Source organism: Sceloporus occidentalis, unplaced genomic scaffold (assembly GCF_023333645.1).
Source record: "Sceloporus occidentalis isolate IW3139 unplaced genomic scaffold, rSceOcc1.0.p SCAF_4, whole genome shotgun sequence".
Lineage (NCBI taxonomy): Eukaryota > Metazoa > Chordata > Lepidosauria > Squamata > Phrynosomatidae > Sceloporus > Sceloporus occidentalis.
The window spans coordinates 46322666-46349243 of NW_028316984.1; the positions used below are offsets into that span (position 1 = coordinate 46322666).

The 26578-nt window shown below is 38.2% G+C and overlaps 1 protein-coding gene across 5 annotated transcripts in view; it reads right to left on the minus strand.

Moving 5' to 3' along the window:
- Positions 1–26578, minus strand: part of TANC1 (tetratricopeptide repeat, ankyrin repeat and coiled-coil containing 1) — a 178805-nt gene that overhangs the window by 79068 nt on the left and 73159 nt on the right. For 4 of the 5 annotated variants that reach the window (XM_089519957.1, XM_089519958.1, XM_089519956.1 and 1 more), the window contains exon 3: positions 12813–13013. The exons of the other annotated variant lie outside the window; for it this stretch is intronic. In XM_089519957.1, coding sequence (XP_089376083.1) covers positions 12813–13013 — 201 coding nt within the window. The remainder of the gene's footprint in view (positions 1–12812; positions 13014–26578) is intronic. 5 annotated transcript variants of the gene reach the window in all.

Consider the following 26578-nt stretch of genomic DNA (forward strand, 5'->3'; position numbering starts at 1 on the left):
ATTCCTCAAGATAGGGATGGACAGAATATTCATCATCACTCATTACCAGGTTAAGAAGGGGACTTCCCAATGGGGAAACCCCACTGGGAAAAATAATAGACCAGTAAAACTTTTGAGAACTTTTCTCCTCGTATGTAAAGGACCAAAATGTTGCAGAGAAATTATTCTTACAAGAAAAAACATGCACAAAAAATGTCCTGTTCTTATGGAGAAAATGGGTTTCCTGTGCAGAAAATAGTTTCCTGCATAGGAAACCTGTTTTCTGCACAGCAAAATACTTTTTGTTCAAAGCCTCCACAAAGCCCATTATTTCCTCCACATACACACACACAACAGAATAATTCCTCTCCAACACTTCTGTATATTTGAATACAGGGAGAATTTTCTGACACAGTGGGAAGAAAACTACCATAGTTGTCCTCACGTGCAAGAATGAAATAGCTGAGCATTGCCATTCCTACCCAAACACTGCTAACATGATTGTTGTTCTCTCCCTCAAAGAGATATAACATTATTCACATGCAACATTCAACATGTATATTACCTATAAATAATGTACAAAACCCCCTGTGGATCTTTACCATATAGTAATTCGTATAGTAATTCACATGTAATGGTAGAGTAAATATGTTCATATAGCATTTTCTGGATGATAGCCTTCTATGGTTTTGCTTTCTGAAGGGCATTCATTCACCTAGAAGAGCCAAAAATGTGAACACCTGCATTGCTACTGTAGTCAAGCTTCTTGATTAATGAACAGCAGAGATAGGGATTTTCTGGATCCTGAATAAATAAATTACTTTTTAAAACTTGCTTTTAACTGAAGCAACTGATCATAAAATCCATACAGAAATAATGTGAAGAAGGTTGGAGTAGGTAAGATTGGTGAGTAAGAGATAAGTTAAGAATGTTGATGATGGAAGAAAGATAGAAAATAGGAGGAAGAAGAACAGGAAATAGGGACGGCAGAGGCAGAATTAAGGGATAAAGAAAGTTTAAGGGAAGAGTGGTCGATTTATATCTTAGAAAGGTCATAGAGCAGGTAGCTGTTTTGAAAGAGGGTAAGAAAGGTTGGAGAGAGATGGGTGATAGTGTTGACCCGATTGAGGAACTTCTCTGAGTTAAGGATCATTAAAGTAACAGATATATATTTGATGCTTTGTAGAGGGGATGTATGACAATGTTTATGGTTTTATGATTATATGTCTATGTCTTTGTATGCTATGTTATTTTTTTTCTTTCTTTTTTCTTTTTTTAATCAATAAAATTTAAATTAAAAAAAAAATAAAATCCATACAGAAAAAGTGGAGGTAGCATACTAGTATACTTTCCGGAAGTTCCCTGCATTACAGAAATAATTATAAGCACAAATAGTTTAGTTGTGTCTTGTTTTTTAAAAATGTTGTGAAACTTTGAAAATTGAATATGTTTTATGTATTTATTCATCTCTTTAGTATTCTATCTTTCACCTTATGCAGAACCCAAGGTAGCCTACAGCATTTTAAAAGCAAGATACTGTACTGTTAAAACATTATGCAAAAGTTTTTAAAGAATCACCTAACAGTACAACTCATTTAAAGGATTAAAACAATATAAAATCAATGATGATGATGATAAAAACCCTACCACAAACGCTTTCTGTTACATAGATTTTCAGCCAAACATCTGCCTGAATATAAAGGTCTATGGTGCCAGCAAAAGGAAAGGAAAGAGGGACTAATAAACCTCCCGCAGGTGGGAATTCCACAATCCGGGAAACAGCTACTGATAAGGCTCCCTCCCAGGATGTCACCAAATGTTTCTGTGATGGTGGTGGAACCAAGAGGAAGCCTTCCCTCAAAATCTTAGAAGCTGGAAAGCCTGAAGTAGGAGAAACTGGTCTTCCAGATAGTGTGGATCTAAGCCATACAGAGCTTTAAAGCACTTTGAATTCTGCCCAGATATGGACTGGCAGTCAGGGAAGCTGTTTGAAAGGGTGGCTGTGTTCATGTTCCCTGAAAAAAACCCAGGTCAACAATCTAGCTGCATTTTGGACCTACTGAAGTTTCTGAACAGTTTCCAATGGCAACCCCACGTAGAACACAATACAGTAATCCAACTTGGATATATTCAAGGCATGTGTTACTGTGGTCAGCTCTCAACAAATGATCACAGCTGGCAGACTAGTTTTAACTGTGTATCACACTGCTGAAACCTGGGCATTTAGGCTCAATCGAGAGTCCAAGAGTATGCCCAAGCTGCCAATGTGCAATTTCAAGGTGGCGTGTAACCCCATCCATCACAGGCTGAATCCCTGATGGACTAAGTAAAAAATATTTTCCAGAAGGATTTTTGGTATTTTATTGATTTGCAATAATCTTTAGACTAAGCAATAAACGACATTCATAATATTTTATTGCTACGTTTCCATGTATCCCATTTATGGGACAAAGGAATGATACAAATCAAACAAATATATCTATATTAAAAAGGAGGCAGCAATTAAAACTAAGGTGACTTTAAAAATGACTTTTTAAACAAATTATTCATTTAAAAAAAAAGTCTAACTATTACTACTATTTTCCAACCCTCTTACTGTAACAACAATGACTGTTTGAATTTAAACATTTTTAACTTTAACTGTGTATTGGCAGTTGTTCACTGCAGGGCACATTCCACAAATGGCCATTATCCACTGTATTTCCTCCTGAAACACGAAATCATTCTTCTGAAATTTAAATATTAGCATTTTAGCTTCAGAAAGAAATTGGGCTAAATAAATAAAAGATATAAGTACAAAATGCCAGTAGAGGGTGCTACTTTAATACTTATTTGGATGTAAATACAAGCAGCAGCAAGGCCTGATTAAAATGAGCTCTAAAATGCATTCCATGTAAAACACAAACCATATCCTTTCAAGAGACAATAGTTCCTGGCCTCTTTACTGCAAGCAATACTATAATTAGACACGGTAAACTAGCACAATAATGGACAACAATTCTGAATCAGGATTAGATTAATAAAACAAGAGAGGGTGAAATAAAAGTATCAAAATGGAAAATAATTCCATTGTTTGAAGTTGCACAGCTTCCCTTTGCATATTTTTATGGCTGCAGAAATAGGGGATACTTGATACTGAAGTCACTTTTTTTGGCTTTCTATTTTAAAACCAATTACAAGCATTCTCAAGGACATATACAGACACACAACAAAAATGTAAGAAGATTAGCACACTGTAACTCCCATGGATTTCTCAACAGAGTGTGTGGAAGGTATTCCCTGATACTATTACATTTCATATTTAAACTGGTCTTTTAAGGAATTGGTCCATAATTTTTAGACTTTTCAGATTTTGTCTGAAAGCAAACAACAATTATATTATGATGGCTAGAAACCTCTGAAACAGAACATAAAGAAAACAAAAATAATGACCACAGAGAACTTAAACACTTTCAAACTAGACAATGAGGAAGTATAACTAGTAAGAGTTCTCAAATCTGGGATCAAACATTGATCAGAATGGGGACTGCAGCCAGGAAATCAGAAGAAGATTAAGAATGGGGAGGGTGGCTATGAAAGAACTAGAGAAGATCCTAAAATGCAAAGACATACAAATCAGAACAAAAGTCAGAATCATACGAGCCACTGTATTCCCAATTACCATGTATAGATGTGAGAGCTGGACAGTCAAGAAGGAAGATAGGAGGGACATCAATTCATTTGAGATGTGATGCTGGAGAAGAGTGCTGAGGATTCCATGGACAACCAAAAAGACAAACAAATAGGTCCCAGAGCAGATCAAGCCAGAAATATCCGTAGAAGCCAAGCTGACAAGACTTAGGCTGTCATACTTTGGACACATCATGAGAAGGCAAGAATAGTTGTCATGCCTCCAGAGCATCTTTGATGCTCTTGAGACATGTATTTAGTTAAGATTATAATAGGTTTTCTATGTATTAGTTTAGAAGGAGAAATAGAGATCTACAGCTTTAAGAAAGGCAAGGATTGTGGGAAATCCCAGGGTCTTATGCTGTCTCCCTCTAGTTAGTTTCTGTGTGTAGTAAGATTTCAGCCAAGTCAGACCTGGAGAGAGTATTTTCCTTTGACAAAAAGATAAGTCCACAAAAGAAGAAAGATAGTCCTCAGAAGAAGAAAGATAGGCGGGGTACAGACCGCCGCTTTGCAGCGGTCTGGCACCGCCGCCAGAAGGTCCGCGGGGGAGCCGGAGCCTTCAAACGGCCCGACTCCCGCGCGGACCGAAAAAAGAAGCTCCAAAATGGAGCTTCTTTTTGCGTCGCGTTTGCGACGTAGCGAGGCGCCAGGGGCGCGCTCGCTACGTCAGCAGCGGCGCGACGCGTCTGGACGCTGTGCGTCCGATGCGTAAAGATGGCGGCGCCCATGTAGAAGGGGCGCCGCCATCTTGTACGGACGGAGTCCGTACTAGACCATGGGGCGTCTAAAAGAGACGCCCCTTTTTTAAAATGGGACGTCCGGAGGACGTCCCAAATGTCCGTGTAGAAAGCCCCATAGAATCCACCAAGAAGAGAGAGCAAGGTACTGTACTGTATTTAGGAAGGACTATTAAGAAAAAGGAGATCAGTTTCATGTTTGTGTTTATAATCAGTAAAGCTTTTGAAACTTAAGAAATTTGTGGACAAGTCTTTTGTTCTGGCTGTGATCCCGAGAGCCAGAGGCCTTACTACACCCAAAGTCCATAGTATTGCTCTTGGGACAAAACAGTTGTAAAATACAATAATGTTAGGAAAGGTGGAGTAGAATAGAAAGAAAGGAAGGGTGAATGCCGATGGATGGACTTTATTAACGAGACCACAAATATGAGTTTGCAGGAGCTGGGGAGAGCAGTAGAGGACGGGGGGAGGGGGCTGGAGATGTCTCATCCATAGGGTTGCCATGGGTTGAGATTGACGCTAAAGCAGTTAACAACAACAGAGTCCATAAAACACACAAATACAAAGAGGGATGAATATATGATGTATTATTTTATGAATGTTTTTAGGTTTGAAAACACAGTGGTGAAGTTCCATGGATCCTGACCTTTGGAGGTTAAATAGATGGCTATGAGGGTGTGAAGACACACCCAACTAAAGATGATGGCAGATTTGGGTGTGCAACGCTGGTACCCTGGTGAGATCAAACTCTTCTACCCAAAAAGGCTCTGAAGCTGAGTGTAAAGTTCAAAAAGGGGGAAGTTTAATTTAAAGAACAAATAAAGAGTTTTCTCCTCCCCAGCTCTAGATAAAAGATACTTTACAGTTTCAGCAATCTTCAGGATGTCATCTCTCTGGGTTTATCTCCTCACTCAATGGAGCTGGTGCAGGGTCTTTCAGCTCCTGAATTCTTTGACTTGATGTAGGTAACTAAATTGGCTAACTAGTACCTGGTAACTGATTTGGCTAACATTCTTGGTAACTAAAAAGGCTAACATGTAAGAAATGCCCTTTCCGGCTGTCTGGGCCTGTTTGCCACCAAAAGACAGCTCTCTGCCAGCTCACAGCAAAGACTGCTCCAAACTAAAGAGCCTCTAGCTAAGGCAGAGCATGCTGGGAAAGGGCAAACCAAACCTGGAAAAATGCAGGGGATCCTACAGCTCCTCCCACAACTAATACAATGAACTTTCCTACACTAAAATATTCTATGGCCTGAACCAACATGAAAGAAAATGCAGGGGAAGATTCAAATAGTCCTGGCAGGACATCACAGAGGGTAAGGCTTTGATTGTAGCAGTCGGATTAATGAATATCCAGTATAAACAGACACTATATCTTTAGGTACCAAGGATCATGCTATTTTAATTTTTGATGACTAATGAACACAGAGATTCTGCATCAGAAAGCAGGATACAAAGTCCCATCATAGCAAAAGTAAGTCCCATGTTCTCTGTTATCGCCCTTTTAGCTGTTGCATGGACACACACACAAACATGGATATCCTCCAAGATGACTATCTACTGGCCACTGGAGGGAGGAAGTGGCAGAGAAGTGTCCAACCATGTTACTGTAAGCAGGATGCACAGCAACCATGTCAACCTCCAGGAAGTCCTGGATGATGATGTCACTCTCTGTCAACCTATAGGCACATAGTTGGATGATTCTCCATCGCCAGTCCACCAGCAAATGGCCATATTGGAGGGGAGGATGTAGCAGCTAAAACAAAGGTGTGGGGGGAGGTGATCATTGTTTAAGAAAAGAAGAGGTTTTCCAGTCTCTGCAACAGTCAAATAAGTGATTTATGATGACATGTGTTGGATTGATGCCATCCTAAATTACTAACCTAAGCGGCAGTGTGGTGTAATTGTTTGAGCATTGGACTAGGACTCTGGAGATCAGGGTTTGAATCCTGGTGAGAGATGTGAAGGCTTGGCCAAAAAATCCACGGAGTAACCTTGAGCAAGTCACACTCTCTCAACTTCAGAGGATGACAATGGCAAACCCCCTCTGAAACAGCCAAGAAAACCCCATGACAGGTTATCCTTAGGCTCACCATTTGAAGGCACATAGCAACAGGTCATCAACAGGATGCCAGCCGCAATATTTTCTGCAATTTTAGAACTGTATTGGTTCTATCCTGTATATGTTTTAAATTAACAGTTAATTTATGTGGATTTTATCCAACATTTTATTTTGGTCTGTAAGCCTTCTAGAAGACTGTGACATAGAAAAGAATGTATGAATGTTTAAAAAACCATTAATATTAATTTTTCAAAACACAGATATAAATAATTGAAACTAAAAAGTCAGAAAGCCATGCACACATATGAGGTATTTCAGAATGATGCTTAATAATGCAAATCCAAAGACCTTGACAGATAAGGTCTTATAAACTGTAAAAGCATATCCTAATAAAATTAATTACATATCTTTGAACAGTTCCTAATTGCCCTAAATGCTGTTTACTGAAGGAAACCTATTCTGGAGTATGTGTTTGCATAGATAGGAACTATAATACTCTAGTTAAAATGCTGGTTAGATCCCTCTTATCTCATTTCATTGCAACACTGAACAACACTCAAATAAAAGCAAATATTATTTCATTACAGCACTTCTGGGATGAGAGGGGGTGTGAACACAACATCGGCTAAATCAGCAAACAGCTCTTCCAGTCCAAATCAAGCCCAGAACATGGAGTACATTTTCAGGAGAAGGAAATGACCAAAAGAAATGTTCAAGGTTGACTGAAGGCTTACTCTTTGTGTAAACGTGTCAAATAAATAACAGAAGATCCTGGTCTAATACAAATGTAATACACTTGGAAATACCTTTAGAAGCTTGGGAAAAAGCTTGGTCCAGAACAAAATCCTTTACAAAATGTCAAGATTTAAAGTAAAACTTTTTGAAGATAAGCAATAGATGGTATTATACACCTGCCAGATTAAAAAAAATGTTGAAATCGGAATCAGATAAATGTTGGAACTGTCAAAAAGAAAAAGGATCAATGGTACATATGTGGTGGAAGTGTGAAAAGGTGAAAGAATATTGGGATGAGATACATGGTATAATACAACAAATATTTGGAATAAGTTATAAGAAGAAGCCAGAAATATATTTACTAAATATGACTTTTTTTTTAAAGAAAGAGGATGAGAGTAGATTGTGGAGAATCTTCCTATACATGATAACATTAGCGAGATTGATTATAGCTAAATAGTGGAAATCAAGGGAGAAACTGAGGGTAGATGAATGGCTATGGAAATTAAATGAAATAAGGAAACTTGATATACTCTCATGTGTTATAGAGGATAGGAAAAGAGATAGGACTGAAAATGAATGGACACAAATAATGACATTCCTAGAGAAAAGATGGTGTTTAGACAAAGGCTGGTTTGCAGTAAATACATAAAGTAAATAGAGGAGATATGTGAAGACCAGAATTGTGAAAATATATGTAGAAGGAGATCAAGGTTATGAGATGTTTATGAAAATAGATTGTGGAGAATACAGGTAGGAGTACAATTAGAAAGGGAAAGAGATTGATGGATGTTAATTTTGGTATTTACTTTTCATTCTTTCTATTATTGTATTGGAAACTGGGCAAGAAACAGTTGGATTCAAGAAGAACCCAAAGAAATTCTGTTGAAGACAGGAAGTGAAACAAGATAAAAATGAAGAATCAAGCATATATATATATATTTATGGAAATTTTATTTGTATATAGTGATTATGTAAAACTTAATAAAGATTATTATTCCCCGAAAATATCCTTTTTAGATTGTAAGCCTGAGGGCAGGGAACCGTCTTATTAAACAGACTGTATGTACAGCGCTGTGTAAATTTACAGCGCTTCATAAATAAAGGTTAATAATAATAATAATAATAATAATTGAATATTCCACCTCATTTTAAAATGAAATATCTGACAGAGTTTTAAAATGGATTAATAAAAATACAAACTGTATGATGTGGTGTCTTATCCAAATCAATACAGGATTAAAAAGAAAAACAAACCAAGACTATGGTGATTTGTAAATACGCCTTTTTCTACACTCCAATAGAAAAGAGAGGTAAGGGGCTGTCACTTTTTAATTTAAATTAAGTTGCTTTTGAAAACACAGAAGACTTACACTGACAATAGAGGACACTGGAATTAATCCAATACACAAACTGTTTCACATACCAGCATAACAGCATTTAACGGATTTATGAAAACTGGTTGGTGGGATCTGATTTCACTAAAGCTATGACAGACCTACTTTTCAAGAGTCAGAAAACATTTTTTCAAGAGGCGTGCTAAAACAGAGATATTAAATATTAGTAACATCCTTTCATCCTCTTTAGAAGATGTGTTCATTGTCCATCAACATTGCATACCCATACAGCTGACAGTGTATACCTATCTACACTGTTGACAATCAAGGAGAAAAAAATATGTTTAGAATTTGGAATCTGAAAAGGGCTGGGAATTGTGGTGGTGATAAGAATTTAACTACTTTAACGAGAGAAAGGAGTGTGTTTGCTCTTCCCGCAGTTGCTCCTCTATCCCCAGCTATCCATTCCCCTCTGCTATTAATCAACCCTGCCCCATCCTTTCCTCCAACCTTTCAGACCTCACCCCTTTCTCTTCCTAATCCCTTCCTATCACTTTTCCAACCCTCCTGTCTTTGAAGATCAACTTGTCCTGCTTTTGACTCCCTTCTTCTCACTATGTTGTCTCACAAATTACTATATTTAGAAACTTGTACCTTCTCTCTCCCTCTCCCCATTCTTGTCAACAGTAGTGGGCCCATCCAAACATTTTTCACAAAAAAGAAGAATTTTCAAACCATCTAAGTTTGAACAAATATTTTACACATCACCATAATCCTGCAGGAAATATGTGGATACACATTTAATTGTGGAGCCGAAGGCTTTCACGGCCAGCATCCACCTGAACATCCCATTCACGATGGAAAAAGAAAAGGAAGGAACACTGACATTTTTGATGTCCTGTTCATCTTCAAACTGAACCAATGATTGGGCCACATAGTATACAGAAAACCTACACACATGGACAGACACCTACACAAGTACTCCAACCATCACCCAGGACAAAAAAGAAGCACAATAAAAACACTGGTAGACCAGGCCAAAAGGATCTGCGAACCCCACTTCCTGGAAGATGAACTGAAGCACCTAAACTGGACTCTACAGGCTAATGGTTACTCCAGCTCAGACAACAGAAGAGCTGCCAGACCCAGAAAAAAACCACAGAAGTGAAGAAAAACAACTGTCCAAAGGGAAGGTATTTTTACTATACATCAAAGGAATCACTGACAGAATAGTTAAATTTATGAGGAAACACAGACCAACCAAGAAAATCCAGCAAATGCTGTGCTCAGCAAGGGATAGGAGAGACCCTCTCATGGTCATAGGAGTTTACCGCATACCGTGCAGCTGTGAACAAGTCTACATATGGACCACCAAACACAGTGTTCGAATGCAAATCAAGGAACACAAGAGACACTGCAGACTGGTTCAGCCAGAAAAATCAGCAGTAGCAGAACACGTTATAAACCAATCTGGGCGTAAAATGCTATTTGAAAACAACAAAATTCTGGACCATGCCAACAACTCTCAGGTCAAAATGCACAGGGAAGCCATTGAGATCTACAAACACCTAGACAACTTCAACAGGAAAGAAGAAACCCTCAAAGTAAACAAAGTTTGGCTACTGGTCCTGAAAAACATCAAAATCAAGACTCGGCACATGCCAATGAACATCACCCAGGGCCAGACAATGGATCACTAATTAAATAAACACAAATCCTCCTTGCATATCCTTCACCCAGAGGCCTTGCCATTTACCAACAGACCAACATACAAATTACCATCAAAATCACTTCCTCTCAACCAAGGGTCACATAGTATATATACTCCACAGACCTCCATGCCACCATCCTCTGAAGATGCCAGCCACAGATGCAAGTGAAACATCAGGAATAAATTCTTCCAGAATACAATCACATAGCCACAAAAAACTAATCAATTTCTTGTCAATCACACAGCATGAACAAAAATAACAGCAAAAGCCTGAAGCAGCTACCATTCAGAGTTTGAAACCAACCATTATAAAATATATTTTCTGTGGGGGTCACTTCCAAACCTATGGCCTGAATTTACACATAATAATAAGCCACAACTCCTGGAATATTTAATAAACCACATTGTGAACATGTCCCATGCTGGTGCCCTGGTAGCATAGTGGTTAAATGCTTGTACTGCAGCCACTCACCCACAAACCATAAGGTTGTGAGTTCAATATCAGTGAAAAGGCTCAAGCTCAACTCAGGTTTGCATCCTTCCAAGGTTGCTAAAATGAGTACCCAGATTGTTGGGGGCAATTAGCTTACACTTTGTAAACCGCTTAGGGAGTGCTTAAGTGCACTGATAAGCGGTATAGAAATGTACTTGCTATTGCTTGCTATTGCTATGGTGCACTCAGACACTTTGCTCTTTCTTCATGAGCAGTTAAACAAACCAGGAAGGAGGCAGCTGTTTTTGATGTTTAAACTCAGGGTTAAATGCAGCTACACAAGTTAAGATCACAAATCACCTTTACACCAGGGCTTGTTGTTGGCCTACAAATCTCAGCTTACTTGAGCATCCAGTCCTCATTCCAGATTCATATTTCATGCAAAGCTTTCCCATTTCTGGATTGTTTACCTAATCAGAAAAAAGAAGCCAAACAGGAGCAAATATCTGATCTGTGTGTGTGTGTGTTGTTGTTGTTGTTTTTTACATCAAGAGACCTTTTACTTCAAAGGTGGCCTATTTTAAATACGAGAGAGAGAGAGAGAGAGAGATCCTATAAAGCTGTAACTAGGAAATTTTTACCCTTCTCAGTATCTGACAATAAAAGCAGGAATCAAAACAAAGAACCAAATATAAAAATTATGTCCCTGTTCCACCTTGTTGGCAGTTTTAGCCTCTCAGTCCTTTCACTGTTTAAAAATCAGAAAAAGAAAGTTCTTCATGATACAGAGCTTGTATAAGTGGGCTGATTAAATACAATCAGATAAATAAAAAGGAAATGCCTGCACTATATAATAATTAACTTAACCTGTCAAACACTTCCAGCTGATTCTGACTGAACATGTGGACAGATTCAGACACTGCAGACTTCCTGGCAATTCCAAGGTATTGGAAGTATGCTTGAGATTACGTTCAGGAGTCAAATAAGGCCAAATCGTTACAACTATCCAAAGAGGTTGTGATCATTTTAGAGAAGGTAATTGAACTTGGAAATGAAAATGTTAGCAGTAGTTGAAATATAATCCACCAAAAATGAAAAAAAGATGTTTGAAAGGCTAGGCAAGTACAAGCAGGTTACACAAGGTCATCCAAAATAAACTGCTGCTTGGCATTTTATGATATATTAAATCAGAAAGGGGGGAAACATTTTAAAGCTAAAAGATCAGGTGATGATATTTATTTTAGCATGAAATCTGTCAAAGCTGATGCTTGCAGGAAGGGGTAAATATTTAAATTATGGAGGAAAATACACACTTTTTTTGGGGGGGGGGGATCAGCTACTGCATCATCTATGAATGTTTCTCTCTACTTTGGAAGAGACACTACCTACTTCATTGCATTGAAAAAAGAATTCTTATTTCAAAATACCAAACTGTTTTTTCTCTTTACAGAAAACAAGAACTTGATAAACTTCACAAAATGCTCAGACCCCCTGGTCTGGTAAAGTCAAAGCAATGTTAGCATGCTGGAATGAGTTCAGCAGGCTGATAAAAAGGAAGCCAGTGACCACACCTTACTTAGCATGATACACACAGTTACATTCACTTGTTGCCAAAACAAAATTTTCAGGATGGCATCTTCAACAGCATTTCCCCCCCTTTCCATACCATATTATATTTGGGTTAGGAAATTAACGTAAGCCAAATTTAGACAGAGAATATTTTCAGAATGAAAACACAATAAAACTAAAAAGGCTTCACAGACAACTGATGCTCCACAGATGTCATGTTTCCCCAGAATTGTAATCAATATATAAAGCTCCTTCTCACTGACTCCACGCATATTCTTCACCTTCCCCCAAATGAAAATAATAGTCTCCAACTACTGCATATGGCAAGAGGAATGGGGATCAAGGCATATTTCTGACAATAAGGCAATCCATCTGTAATGCTGTATGCTGAAACCTAAAGTGGTTCCTATAAAATATTATTAGCAATGCAGGGATCAGGATAGCAAGCAAACCAAAATCATAGCATCTGGCATCTAGAAAGGAATGTGTTAAGTGGTTTAGAAAGACCACTTGGAAGTTACTTTGTTAACCAAGTATAATTTTACAGCAAGATTTGAAAAGAATATTCGTGAAGTTACCTGGAGATTTTTTGCTTGCTCTTGACTGCATTAAATAGGCATGACGAGGCAGTAAAGGTGATGATGGCAAAGACATTGAAACTCCTTTGGCCAAATTCATTCTGTAGACATCTTCAGGAATTGGCTGCATACCACCAGGAAAATCTGGACTGTGGCCAGCCATGGTAATTATCTGTAGAGCACTTTCTGAACATGAATCACCTGTACAAAAGGTGGGAGGAGGGGATTAGTTACACAGCAAATGAAGAGACGCATCTTCTACATAATTCAGGAAGATTGACTAAAGCAATATAAAAATTCAGTGTTACAAGAACAAAATCCTTTGCATTCAATCTTGCTATGAGAACAAAGACTGGTGTTACTGACATAGATGTTTATTGCAGAAAAGAACCACAAACAGAAGCAGACACAATGGATGAAACAGAACAATCTTTGTTTCCAATTTAAGAACAACTATAAAGATTACCACTTTTTAGTCTTCGCTGTCAAAAGCATGTTGCTATGTCAGTTTTAAGACTTTCAGTCTCTGCTAGTATTAATATCTGACAACTGACTGACTGGTTTATGTCAGAAATAGCTGTGAAAAGTAGTTAGTTGCCAATCCAAGCTTCCTGCTGGGAAATGGGATACAAGGCTTAAAAACGAAACAAAGAATGACCTTTCTCTGTTGTCCTTCCTACTTACAAGAGTTAGATTGCACACTCACTTCCTAAACACACTATAGAGAAGTGCCAACAACAATTGATGTTCTTGGAACTTACTATTCAGTCAACATGAGAATACAGTATATACAAGATAAAGTGATATTAAGGAAACTCCATCCACAAAGAGAATTATCTTTATTAGTTTAGTTGCAATCCTAGTGACACCTAATGTGGAGTAAGCCCTTTATTTGGTTCTGTATAAAAATGCATAGGGCCATAGACCCTGGGAATTATGAAATAACTCAGTAAAAACAAGCAAGCAAGCCAAAGTCTACCATCCCACTTTTCCTTTCCACTGAAACAATGTTATCCCTACAATTATTTTCCTTGACATTAATAGGACTAGAAAGGTGTGTCTACAAATCAGTTCATCATTCTGGTTTAGGGTGGGTGGGGAGATTTGTTTGTCTTTGTTTGGGTTGACAGGGCACCCGTATTTGTGCCTAATTCCAGTTACATTAAAATCTTGAATTTTGCCACTGATGTCTGTAAGCAACTCCGAACCTTTTCCCCTGGGGACAGAGCATAATGGCTTCCATGTGTAAAGCAGAAAATGGCATCTTTCCAGAATTAGGTGGTTATAGTGACACTTTTTATATCTATTTACCCCTTTCTACCTCCTCCCTTTTCAGTCGCTCCATTCCATTACTCATCCTTTCTCAACCTGGCTATCTACTGCTGTACTGACAAGCAGTCTGTCTTTCCTTCAAGCCATTTATGGTGTTGTTTTTGTGACTCCCACATAAGAACTTTTTCCAAAGATTTCTTTTGTATCTGCAAACTTCGCAGATATACTCAGTCTGCTGTTGTTGGTTTTTTGTCTCTTAGACACTATTGTTGCTGTTTTATCTATTACTCTAAGAGCGTGGAAACAGAGGGAATCATAAAAGCAATAATCCAGCTACCATGAACAAAGTCTTCCCTCACAAACCACTTGGAAAAATTCCTCAGTTAAGGTGATAGTATCCTGTGCCATTCTCTAGCAAATGAGCACTTTTACTATCAGGCACAACAGAAATTTAAAACCACCCTGAAACATACTGGATCGAGTAACCTTCAGGTGACACTCACCACAATGGGTACACAGGATATGTGTACATATTATGTAAGGAGGACAACTCTTGCAATGCTTTCACAAAAAGGACAATCAAATGTCTGCTCCATTTTTGTAAAGTTAAAGAAGTTAGGAGAAAAAAAACATTTGAAGTCTGATTCAGGCAGTTTAAGAAATCAAGTCATTTGCTATGATATAAAACTGTTTCAGATCATCCACCCATCATTTCTCTGTTCAGATCTGAGGCTTCCTCTGGCTGTACCTATCTGTATTGTTCTTTGATGAATCCTGAACTAAAATTAATATATTATTGACATCATCACTTCCCAGGGCAGAAAAAGTGACAAGGAGATTGATGATACCCTCACCACCAGGGAAAAAAAGTAAACAGGGATGTAGCAAGGAAAAAATGAGTAAACAAACTGAACTCTCTCTGGATTCATTATATAAAAGAAAAGGGAAGTTAAATATACCTGGATCACACTCTGGACTTTAAGAAAGTCAGTTTCCAATAAATTCAAAGAAATGTATTGTGCCAAATCCCATAGTCAGAAATACTCAAAGAAAAGACTGTTCTTGATGGATTGGGAGTTCCTTAAATATGACATACTGAAGGCACAATCACAACCAATTCCAGTAAGACAAAAAGTAGGAGGCACCTAAAGAAACCAGTATGTCTACATAAGGAGCATTTGAATGAGATGAAATTTAAAAGGGACACATATAAGAAATGCAAGCAGGGGCAAATTGTCAAGAAAGTGTACAAATGAGTAGCCAATATTTTTAAAGATCATGTCAGGAGAAAGAAAAGTTTAGAATTAGAGATTAAAAGCAATACAGAGGGGTGGGTATGTTTGGAACAAGAAGAAGAAGAACAAAGAAGTGGTATGCCCACTGTGTGGAGGAGATGGAGAAATGCTATTAGGTGGCAGAGAATGTACAGGCACTTGACACCAATTTTGCCCCTCTCTTCTTCAAAACAGTGGTTTTGGTGCAACAGAGGAAAACAGGCCAAATTATGCAACAAGGGGATCAAAGTCCAAGACAGGGAGAAGTGTCTGGCTACGGTAGGTTTTAGATGGATCCAAATCTCCAGGGCAAAATCAACTGAATCCAAGGGTAGTAAATAACAATTGCAATTCCACTGTCACTAATATTGCAGGTGAGGTCACTGCAGAATGGATAACAGCAAATGTTCTCACCATCTAGAAAAAGATGGAAAATAGTACAGAGGAACTACTGATTAGTTTGCTTGATATTTATACCAGGAAAGATTCTAGAACAGAACTGACTGTGAATACTTACAAAACAATCTTATGATTGCTACTAAGAGTCAGCATGAATTTCACAAAAACATATGATGCCATGGAAATATTGTCCATTTTTGTTTGTTTGTTTGTTTGTTTGGGGTTTTTTTGGACAGAATCACAAACTTGGTAGATTGGGGAATACTATGGATGTAGTATGCCTTGATTTCAGTTAAGACACAAAGCAAGGTTCCTCATAATTTCCTGCAGACAGGCAATAAATCATCAATCTTTTTGGTTGATCTGTAGCTGCTTGATCGACGAAAACCAAAGAGTATTCCTCAATGGCCCTGCATCATTCTGGAGAGACCTTTTGGCACATCTATCTCTGGCCAATGTCTGCCTTTTCACCCATGGTTCCTATTTGTCACCCATTGCCACTGATGCAGATGTAAGTCTCTGAGGTCAGAACAAGGCACCCAGCATCTACAGCATAGCTGGTCACCTGTCCTCAGCAGCAACACTAGGCAACAAACGGAGACCACATGGGAAGGGGGGCACCTATCATCACTGAGGAAAACCTGCAAGATAAGGGGAGAATTCCAAGGGAGATTAGGGCTCAGAATACTCCAGGAGCAGCCCTGAGTACGCTGTCAAATGTAGATAAGCCCTGAAAACTGAAATCGTTTATCTTTGTGAAAAGTAGTCTTGTGGGGAAAGCACTAAATATTCAACCTACTATAGTTGGAATCATGATCAAAAATTCTGGTAAACTAGTTAAGTTCCCATTTTCAGTTTTAAAAGAAGGAAGGAAGGAAGGAAGGAAGGAAGGAAGGAAGGAAGGAAGGCAAAACCTATGCAAATATTAAGAGAGAGTTTATTATCTAGAGATCTATATGTTAGGGGGGTGCGATCCTTATAATAAAGACCCACAGCAAAGGCATTGGGTCATACAAGTAAAAGTGGCTAACCACATAATCTAATGCATTTATATTTATTCAGTGGTGCTTACTCCTAATTTAGGGAATACTATTGTTTATTATATTACTAACTATACTATACTGTTTATTATACTAATTGAATGACAGGTTATTTGAAACTTTATATTCTGCCCTTCCTCTGCAACTGTAATACACAGGGCAGACAGCACCTATTTCAAATAACTACTAAACAAATTAATACGTACACAAATGAAAAAATAACTTTTATTTTCAAATACATGATTACAGCCTGAGAAATAAACCAACAATATACTTCCTAATTGGCCATTCTTATCTTGTTTGCTTACTTCCTTTGAAATGAATGCAGCTAGTTACCCACACCCAGTTTTGTCTTTGGACACCTGCCAGGGGATTTCCTGCTACAAATATTTCCAGATATTTGTATCCCCCTGAGGTATCAGAAGAACAGGCACAAAGCATGTAAACATGGCCTTCTGGATATATAAAATCATGGCTTTCATTGCTGTATACTTTTCTAGTGGGAGTTCAGGTGAACATGCTTGAGTTCCAGGTGAACATATCCAAGTTGCAGAAGACCCAAGAAAGGCTTTCTGTCTGAATACGAGGCTGCATTTTCAGTAAACTGTTGAGAAAGTAACCAGTGCGCTGGTATGTCTCTGTGCATTCAAGAGCACACTCAGCTGAAGGCTACGAGAGGAAGGGGGAAGGAATAACACTACCTATACATTTCATTTATTGTACGTTTTATCTCACTCTTGACACAAAGCTCCAAATGATTTCCCATCCAATGTACTGACTGGGGGCTTTGGCCATTGCTGCTTAGATTCAATTACCGTATATACTCAACTATAAGTCGACTTCATGTATAAGTAAGTCAAGGGCAGGTTTCAGAGGCAAAATTATGGATTTTAATATGACCCTTGGATAAGTCAAGGGTAAAACTTAGAGACATGCAACAAAGGATTTTAATGATGAAGCAAAGGAAAACAATGCCAAAAAACCCTACAAAACTATGGCAGGCTAACTGTTTGTGTTCACATGAAAGGCTGGATAGAGTAGAGTAAAGGGAAGTCAGGGCTTCCAGTACAGATTGCACTCTTGCCTTCCACTAGGGGATGGTTCCCTTTTTAATAAGAGTTAAAGTATAGTATTTACATTGACCCGTAGCTAAGTCGACCTAGGTTTTGGGGGTCAATTTTTTGACTGAACTTTTTAGACTTATATATGAGTATATACAGTATGTGGAATGTCAAGGTAATCTCACAGCATCCACTGGGCTTCAACTTTGGGCCCAATCAGATGTTTTTCTAAACACAATATTGGAAACTATAGCTGGCACCCTGTTAGGTCAGATTATATCATTGTAGTCGGATTCACATTCACATAAGGGTCAACTGCACCAAGGTCGTATTCTCAAGAGGGGAACAGACACATTGTTCCATCTCCAGGACCACTGTGTGAATGGGGCAAACAGCATAGTCACTGTCAAAGTTCCCAATGCCCAATGTGTCCCAATGCATGTGTCTCAACACACAAGAGGAAAAACTGCATATCAAGATATGTTGCGCATCAGGCTATATTGTACAACAGGAGCTCCTGTTGCACAATGGGGCATATTGCACTGTGCCCTGTTGTGCATCATCACAAGCCACTAGCATGGTTGCCCACTATTTCAGCAACATAGCACCTTCATTGTAAAGTTATACATCATGCTTTCTGATGCAGAATCTCAACCCATGTCATTTAAAACACACAGACAAACAAATAAACAAGCCTTAATATGAGACCCAGATGATTGTTTTTTGCCAGGATTGCACACATCAAGATGGGTGGTTTGACCTTTTTCACCCCTATTACAGCACTGACAAAAATTATCACTTCACATTCAAATTACTTTTTCAGGAAAATAAGTTTCTTCTTGTACCAATGACAATTTTCTTTCCTTGACTAATACTGGCCCATGCCTTAGTCCACTTTTAGTGCTTCTTAGCTAGATACTGTTGAAAATACATAGAAAACAAAAGTCTAAATCCAATTGTAAATCCCAACTACAGTAAACCCACTTAATCAGTGGAATGTGGAAGGCTAGGGGGCTGCACCAGCCTCCCAGAAGACCTTGAAGGTCTGTACCCCTCCACCCCAAATACTCCTGTCCCCCAACCTCTTCCGAAAAACCAAATCTTCAAATATCCTCTAGGATATGTTCAACATGTTCTGGACCAGCCTGGGTCAACCCACGAGAGGCAACAAGAAAATGTGAGCAGAATTCACTTCCTGCTCCTAAAAAAGGGCATTTGCTGGGCCTAAATTCCTAAATTGGCCTGGAAGGAAATGTGGTGGAAGTGTACCCCCAGAGGACATTTTGGGGTATTTTAGTTATTCATTCATTTATATTTATACTTTGCTCTTTAGCCACAAATGCTCTCAGAGCAGTTTATAGGTTGCTAATTTGACAGTACCTGTCCTCAGGTTTATAATCTAAGAAAGACATGACACAGAAGGAGAAGAGAATGGCAGTGGGGGAAAGGACCGAGTCCAGCAGATCCTCTGGTTCTTTTCTACCTCCAAGGCCAGGACAGGGGATTTTGGAGGAAAACACATTTTTGGAAAGAAAAAACACTGACCCCTTAATGGTCCAAGGGGGCTGCATGCAGCCCACAAGCAACACTCTGCCCAATGCAGATCTAATTGTTTGCTTGATGTACAGTTATCAAATGAACTGAATTTCATTTCAGCCAAAGAGTTCATGCCCCTTGGCCTTGCAATTAAAAGCAAAAGCAAAATGAGAGGGGGAAAATTCCACAGGGAGTAGCCAAAGGTGAGCAGAGGTTACAGAGTCTGGGATAAAGAGGTGTTATGTGTATTCCAAACACTAAAAGCAGCAATGTTTGGACTATAGCTTCAGTAACATATATTGTGAAAACCTTAGCAACAAGCACCAATTCTCAGGTTACAAGTATGCCTATCAGCATATGCCTTGCTTGCCTTGAAGACAAAAATCTTAATGCTGTGTTTCTTTTCTTTTTTTCTTCTTAAAGAAACACAACTCATTTTGAAACTCAAAGGTATTTTAAGCAGATGTATTCTTGGAAACAACTGCTGTCTAAGATCAGCACTAAGTATACGGCACATTTATTTACAAATGGTCACACATAAAACACTGCCGCTTGATATATACAGAAGCCTCTTTTCTTTCCAGCTCAGGGTGGTATGAACCTTCTAGCTGACAGTGAAGTGTCAGCAGTAGTCATAACAACCATCCTGGATGACTGGTCAAAATAAACAAAGCAGCATTTTCCACAGATTTTTGCAACTGCTTTACTGTGACCATACTCTAAATCCTACCACACAGCATGAAAATTAAGAGGGTTAATTCCCTTAAAACTGGAATAAGAAATGGTAGTAATTGGAAGTAAAAGACTGCTTTTCATGGGGAGCTGCAGGACAAAGAAATAGTAATTTGAAAGATATATTTTTCTTGTTTGTTACGCAGGGAGGAAGGGATGTGTTCAAACTAGGGTGAGGGTGGGAAATCTACAAGCTATGGTAATCTCTCAATTTTAATCAAACCACATTTCAATAACAACAACAACAAAAAATGAGCTGTTGCCAATAAGGGAAACTGGATCATCTTTTCCTCCTTCTAATCTGAACACTAGATATGAGACCTCAACTTTTTAAATATTCAGTTAATTCTTTGGATAAATTGCCCTTCCTTATAGCCAGCTCTTAACAAGACTCTTGGAAACAATTGCCTTTTTCTGCCCTTTGCCAAATGGTGCCCTCCAGACCTACTGACTATAATTCTCTCACCCCAGTCAGCATCCCTCATGACCATGATGGCTGGGGGAGGTGGGAGTTGTAGTTCAACACATCTAAAGGCTAAAAGTTAGAGACATCCACATCTTGAAATTCACAGCATCTGTCACAATTCGGAAAAGGTTGGAACTGATCGGTTCAATATTAATCTACAATTAAGCAAAGGCGGGGTACAGACACTTTGCTGCGCGAGGGAGCCACAGCGGACAAACCACGCGGCTCCCTTGCACAGCAAAAAGAACCCGCAAAAAGCGGGTTCTTTTTCCAGCACATTTGTGAAGTCCGAGTGTGCCACTGACGCACTCGCAACATCACAAGTGGGCCACAATATGCGGACGCTAAGTGTCCATTGCGTCAGAATGGCAGCGCCCATGTGTACAGGGCACCGCTATTTTGTGGGGTGTCTGTAAACGATGCCCCGAGGCAACCCTAGCACGTATGCGTTACGTGCTAAAAGGACCGTCTGTCCAGGGCCTTAGTTCATCTTTAATATTTCAACCAGAACCACTGAAATCATCTAGATGTGATCTTTTATAAAGTTCCAAATGTTATGCCTCAGTTCTCTAACAGATATCTTCTCCATTTGGTTTATAGTTTATGCCAAGAAATATTTCAAATCAGTCACCATACTATCTGGCAGAGAGTTCTATTAACCTAAAAGATGGATTGTGTTATGTATTAATACACAGATTGCTTTGTAAGATGCATTCACAATAACAAGCTGTTCAAACAGTCAAAGGGCTTGGTAGCTTCAAAATGAACAAGAAATTGATGCCCACACGATCACCATGTAATATCAAGTATTACGAATGCTGCTAAAACAAAATTAAATGCAGTTGAAACTCAAGATACAGCAGCAACACAGCAAGTGTTTATTCTCATATATATATATGTTTATTTATTTGATTTATATCTTGCCTTTTGCATTATACAGGGTCCCAGGTAGCTTCCAAAGATTTATGGTATAAAAAAAGAATAATTTTTTTAAAAAATACAAAAGTACAAAAGTTAAAAAGCAATTAAATGTCAGGTTTTTTTAATCCACAAGGTTAAAACAAGACACACTTAAACAAAGTATTAATAAAAACTAAAAACAGATTAAAACATTATCCCATTACAAGCCTTTTTGTCATTTAAATCATAAGCCAAAGGCCTGCTTATAAAAAAGTCTTAGCCTGCTGGTCAAAGGAAAAGAGATTTTTCTACTTCAGAAGGTTATTATTTGGATAAAACGGGAATAGTGAGAATGGTGTACAGTATGCTATCTTGATCAGGATAGAAATATCAATATAACCAACTAAATAATATACAATCACTCCTCCGTATCCATGGATTCTGCATTCACAAATTCAACCATCCACAGTTTGAAAATAATTTTTAAAAATCTAAAAAGCAAACTTTGATTTTGCCATTTTATATAATGATAGGATTTTGCTATGCCACTATATATAATGGGACATGAGCTTCTACAGATTTTGGTATCCATGGGGGACCCTAGAACCAAACCACAGCAAATACCAAGGACCCACTGTATTCTAATATTCAATTTTCATACATGTAATTAGTGGTGTATTTAGTTAGAATAAAGAACATATTGAATATTGATTTGAGAGTTGCTGAACACTAATTCCCATAAAATAGTTTCATATTTCAATATTCTTTTCAAAAATCATTGACCTATAAAAAAATAAAGCATCACATCTCAGTTTTGGAGCATCAACAGTTCCATCTGCATCAAATAAATTATATATGAACTTGCTCTGCTATATGTTGATTTTTTAGACTTAACCCAGTCTCATACCTAGCATTTCTAGTATCAAGAGTTCCACTCAGTGTAATCACTGAAGCATGGCTCAACAGAAAAAAAGGGGATGTTATCTATAAAATATAACCAAAGCATTTAATCAGATTAACATCCTTTAAAGAGAGGAATTGTAGTAATATTACAAATGATGTTTCTGTAGAACTTACATGAATGTAGAACTTAGGACTAATCCTCTAAAAAAGCATAAGCAATTAAAAAACCTTTTAGGACTCTCTAATACATAATATAATAATAATATATAATATAATACAACAATAAGGAGCCCTGGTGGTGCAGTGGTTAAATGCCTGTACTGCAGCCACTCACTTATAAACCATAAGGCTGCGAGTTCAATACCAGCCAGGGCTCAAGCTCAACTCAGGCTTGCATCCTTCTAAGGTCACTAATATGAGTACCCAGCTTGTTAGGGGCAATTACTTTATAGTTGTAAACTGCTTAGAGAATGCTTAGAGTGGTATGAAGCTGCTATTGCATATATATAAATGAAATATAAATGAAACTGCTATTGCTAATATGTGAACATTAAACATAATTAAAATAATTCACTGACATGTACCAGATTTAGATAGCCACATCTAAAACTCAGAAATAAATTATTTTTAAGAACTTTTAAGCTGGAACGTTTGTGAGACTCTAGAATTCCAATTATCCTATCCTTAAAGTGGGAATTGAGCAGAAAAGAACTCATTATGTCCAGCATATATAGTTTTCTTCACCTATGATTATTGAGATGAGAATATATACAAGAATCTAATGCAGGCTTTAAAGGCAAAATTATATTAAGACAAATTAACCATATAGATATTAATGTAAATGAAAGTATTGGTCAGGCTTCAAATTCAGCATTTAAAACTGGTATCTGTATCTCTAACAAACAACTGTAAAGTAGAAGGGAATCAAGTGATCATTGGACTAGGAGGCTCAAGTCAAAATCTGGTACACTTTTTCTTTTAGTTATAAACAATTTATAAATAATTTAGTTATAAATAATTTAGTTATAAATTATGCTGGCTATGTTTTACTGGCTAGAAAAAGACATGTCCTTAAAAGCAACAGGAAGCCCAAGATATTCCATGCCTGACAATTAAAATATCAATAAATGATAATTTGTTAAGACACGTTCACAGTACCAAACATATCTCTGAACACTGTAATTACATCCAAACTGAATACTGAAAGGCAACAAAACACATACCAAAAAGCAGGATCAAACAACTTTTATTCAACTGAGTGAATAACACAAAGAAGAATTTCCTTCCTATTTATATGATCCATTAAACACAAACAGTCTAATGGAAGGAAGACAAAACATTCAACTGAGTACTCCAAGCAAGACAATTATGAAATATCCTTCCTAATCATTTTAATCCATGAGAATGTTTAAAAAGAGAAGGATATTATAAATAACATCCATATGCATGTAAATTTAATACACATGAAGCTGCTATTTATTGCAGGAAGGAAGTTGGGGTGCAGTCCAAAGCATATGGAAAGTATAAAGTTGCCAAGAGTAACTTTAAGAAATAAGTTAGTAGAGTGCTATAGGATTAAGAAATACAAACTAGAATTAAGATCATAAAGAAGTATATAAGTAAAAAACAACTTAAGATTTTTTTAGAAAATATGTCATATGGAGAGAAGCAAGCTGACTTGCACTAGTTATGATCACTGATGCATCTAGGTCTTCTCTAAGCAGAAGAGGTTCACAACATGATCTTACACAGAGAGCCTTTCGTATCACCTTTACCTCATCCTTTTAAACTGAAATATCGGGGATTTAATTTGGCATTTTCTACATGCAAGGCATGTTCATGTAATTGCCCCATCCTAAAATAGGAGTGATACAGGGCCAAAGCACGTGGCTGGTAAAGAGTCTAATCATGTCTAATTTACAAATTGTAAGCCGCTCTGATAGCCTTGGCTGAAGAGTGGGGTATACATAAATATTGTTGTTATTATTGTTGTTGTTATTGTTATTATTATTAAGAGCATCTGGAGGCCTCTCCAGCTGTGATTGGCCCAGGACTGTGGTGACCGCACAGCCTGTTCCCAAAGTGGGCCACTGCCGTGGTCCCAAACTGGCACCAACAGGAGTTGGATTTAATCTGCTCCTTTTTGATTCAATGCAAAGGACCAGATCGTGGTGCTGGAGCATGTTCTGGACAGTTTGAGGGCATACACTGTTTGAAGGATCACTGCAATCAATACTTATGGGATAAAATAAGAAGATAGACTGTTTTTTGTGTCATTATGGTGACCTAAGGAGAATCTATCATGGATTTTCTTGGCAAGATTTATTCAGAGGAGGTTTGTCTTTGCCTTGAGACTGAGAAAGTGTGATCTAAGGCCACCCAGTGAGTTTCCATACACAAGTAGGGAACCCTAGTGAAGTCGAAGGCTTTCATGGCCGGCATCCATAGTTTTTTGTGGGTATTTCGAGCTATGTGGCCATGTTCTAGAAGAGTTTCTTCCTGACATTTCGCCAGCATCTGTGGCTGGCATCTTCAGAGAATGCTTGCCTGGAAAGGAGTTGGGTATATATATTGTGTGACCTGGAAAGGCAGGAGTGATTTGCATGTGGATTGTTTTGTTGCTAATGGCAGGCCACAGGGTGGGAAGGTATGCAAAGGAGGATCAGTGTCTGCTTAATTAGTGTTCATTGTCTGCTCAGAAACCCCTGACCCTGGGAGATTTCTCATTTGCATTTGTTGAGTCTTCTTCTTGCTATTTTCAGGACTGGTACCCAAACCTTGTTTACTTTAAGGGTTTCCTCTTTCCTGTTGAAATTGTCCAGGTGTTTGTGGATTTCAATGGCTTCCCTGTGCATCCTGACTTGGTAGTGGTTGACATGGTCCAGAATTTCAGTGTTTTCAAACAGTATTTTATGCCCAGGATGGTTACAAACATGTTACAATCCTTTGCATACCCTCCCACCTTGAGGCCTGCTGGGAAGATTCGACAATGACAGAGTTTGGACAGGGGTGCTCGAACAGCCAAGGGTTGTCAGAAGGGGTGATCCGATATAAAATATCTAACTTCTTGCAGTGAGGGCAGGTGGAAACATTGTGACCCTCACCAAGGCAACGGAATCACATAGAGTGGCCATCTTGGCTGAGAATCTTTCCTCTGCACTTGGTGCACCTCTTGAAAGAGTGCAAGGACATCGTTGGACAAGCCAAAGGGACAAGACCAGAGAATGGTCAACCAAGCCGAAAAAAATACCATAGATCAGAGTCCAAAAGCGAAAGTAAAGGAGCGAATTCCAAGCGAGGTTCCCTGTGCAGCTCACGCGGCGGATAAAAGGAACTGAGAAAAGGCAGGAAGATACCGAGCTTATATAGAGGGTGGCAGAACTACCGCCAAAAAGTTTTCCCTAGCGATTCCAGTAGGATCCGGAATTGCTGCGCAGGCACAGAATAACCCATTTGTGTGCTTCACAGAGACCATGAAGAAGAACTACAGCTTCTAGAAAAGAATGAATGCTACTGTGGGGAAAACAACAGGATACAATATAGATTTCCATGATGGAAGCTTGCAGAACTGGGGCCGGGGGTATAATTCTCCTTCCACATTGCAGCACTCTGTACTCCAAAAACGATCTTCAGAGGTCCAGAAAAAACTCCTGAGTGAGTTTTGCAGGGAGGGAAGGAAGAAAGTTTGAAAAATTCCATTAAGAGAACATTGGATTTAGCCCAAAGCTACTTCCAAAAATCTGGTGACCTGAGACTTCTAAGGTAAGAATCTCTTTCCACCTCTGATGATGCATATTCTAATGCTAGAAAATACCATTTCTTAAAGTCTGTTGAGATAAGAAAGTATGAAACCAAAATCATTTTTTAAAATGTTTACATCAGAAACCAACCAACATTTTATTCCATTTCAGGTTAAGACACAAATTTTGTTCTTTTACCATCATAAACGTGTAGTTTTCCTGTTTTGCTATCCTGCCCATCTACTATTATGCATTCCACGTGAGTGGCAACAATAGATTTTCCAATAGTATGAATTATTTGGCTTTTTCAAAGCAATTAGTGGGAATTGCTAATTTAAATACAAAACAGAAGGTCTGTTACTTTGAGATCTCATTGGAGTTTAAACAAATTCCCTAGGAACTGTAGCACCACAAAAAATACCTACTGCTCAGCAGAAATGCCA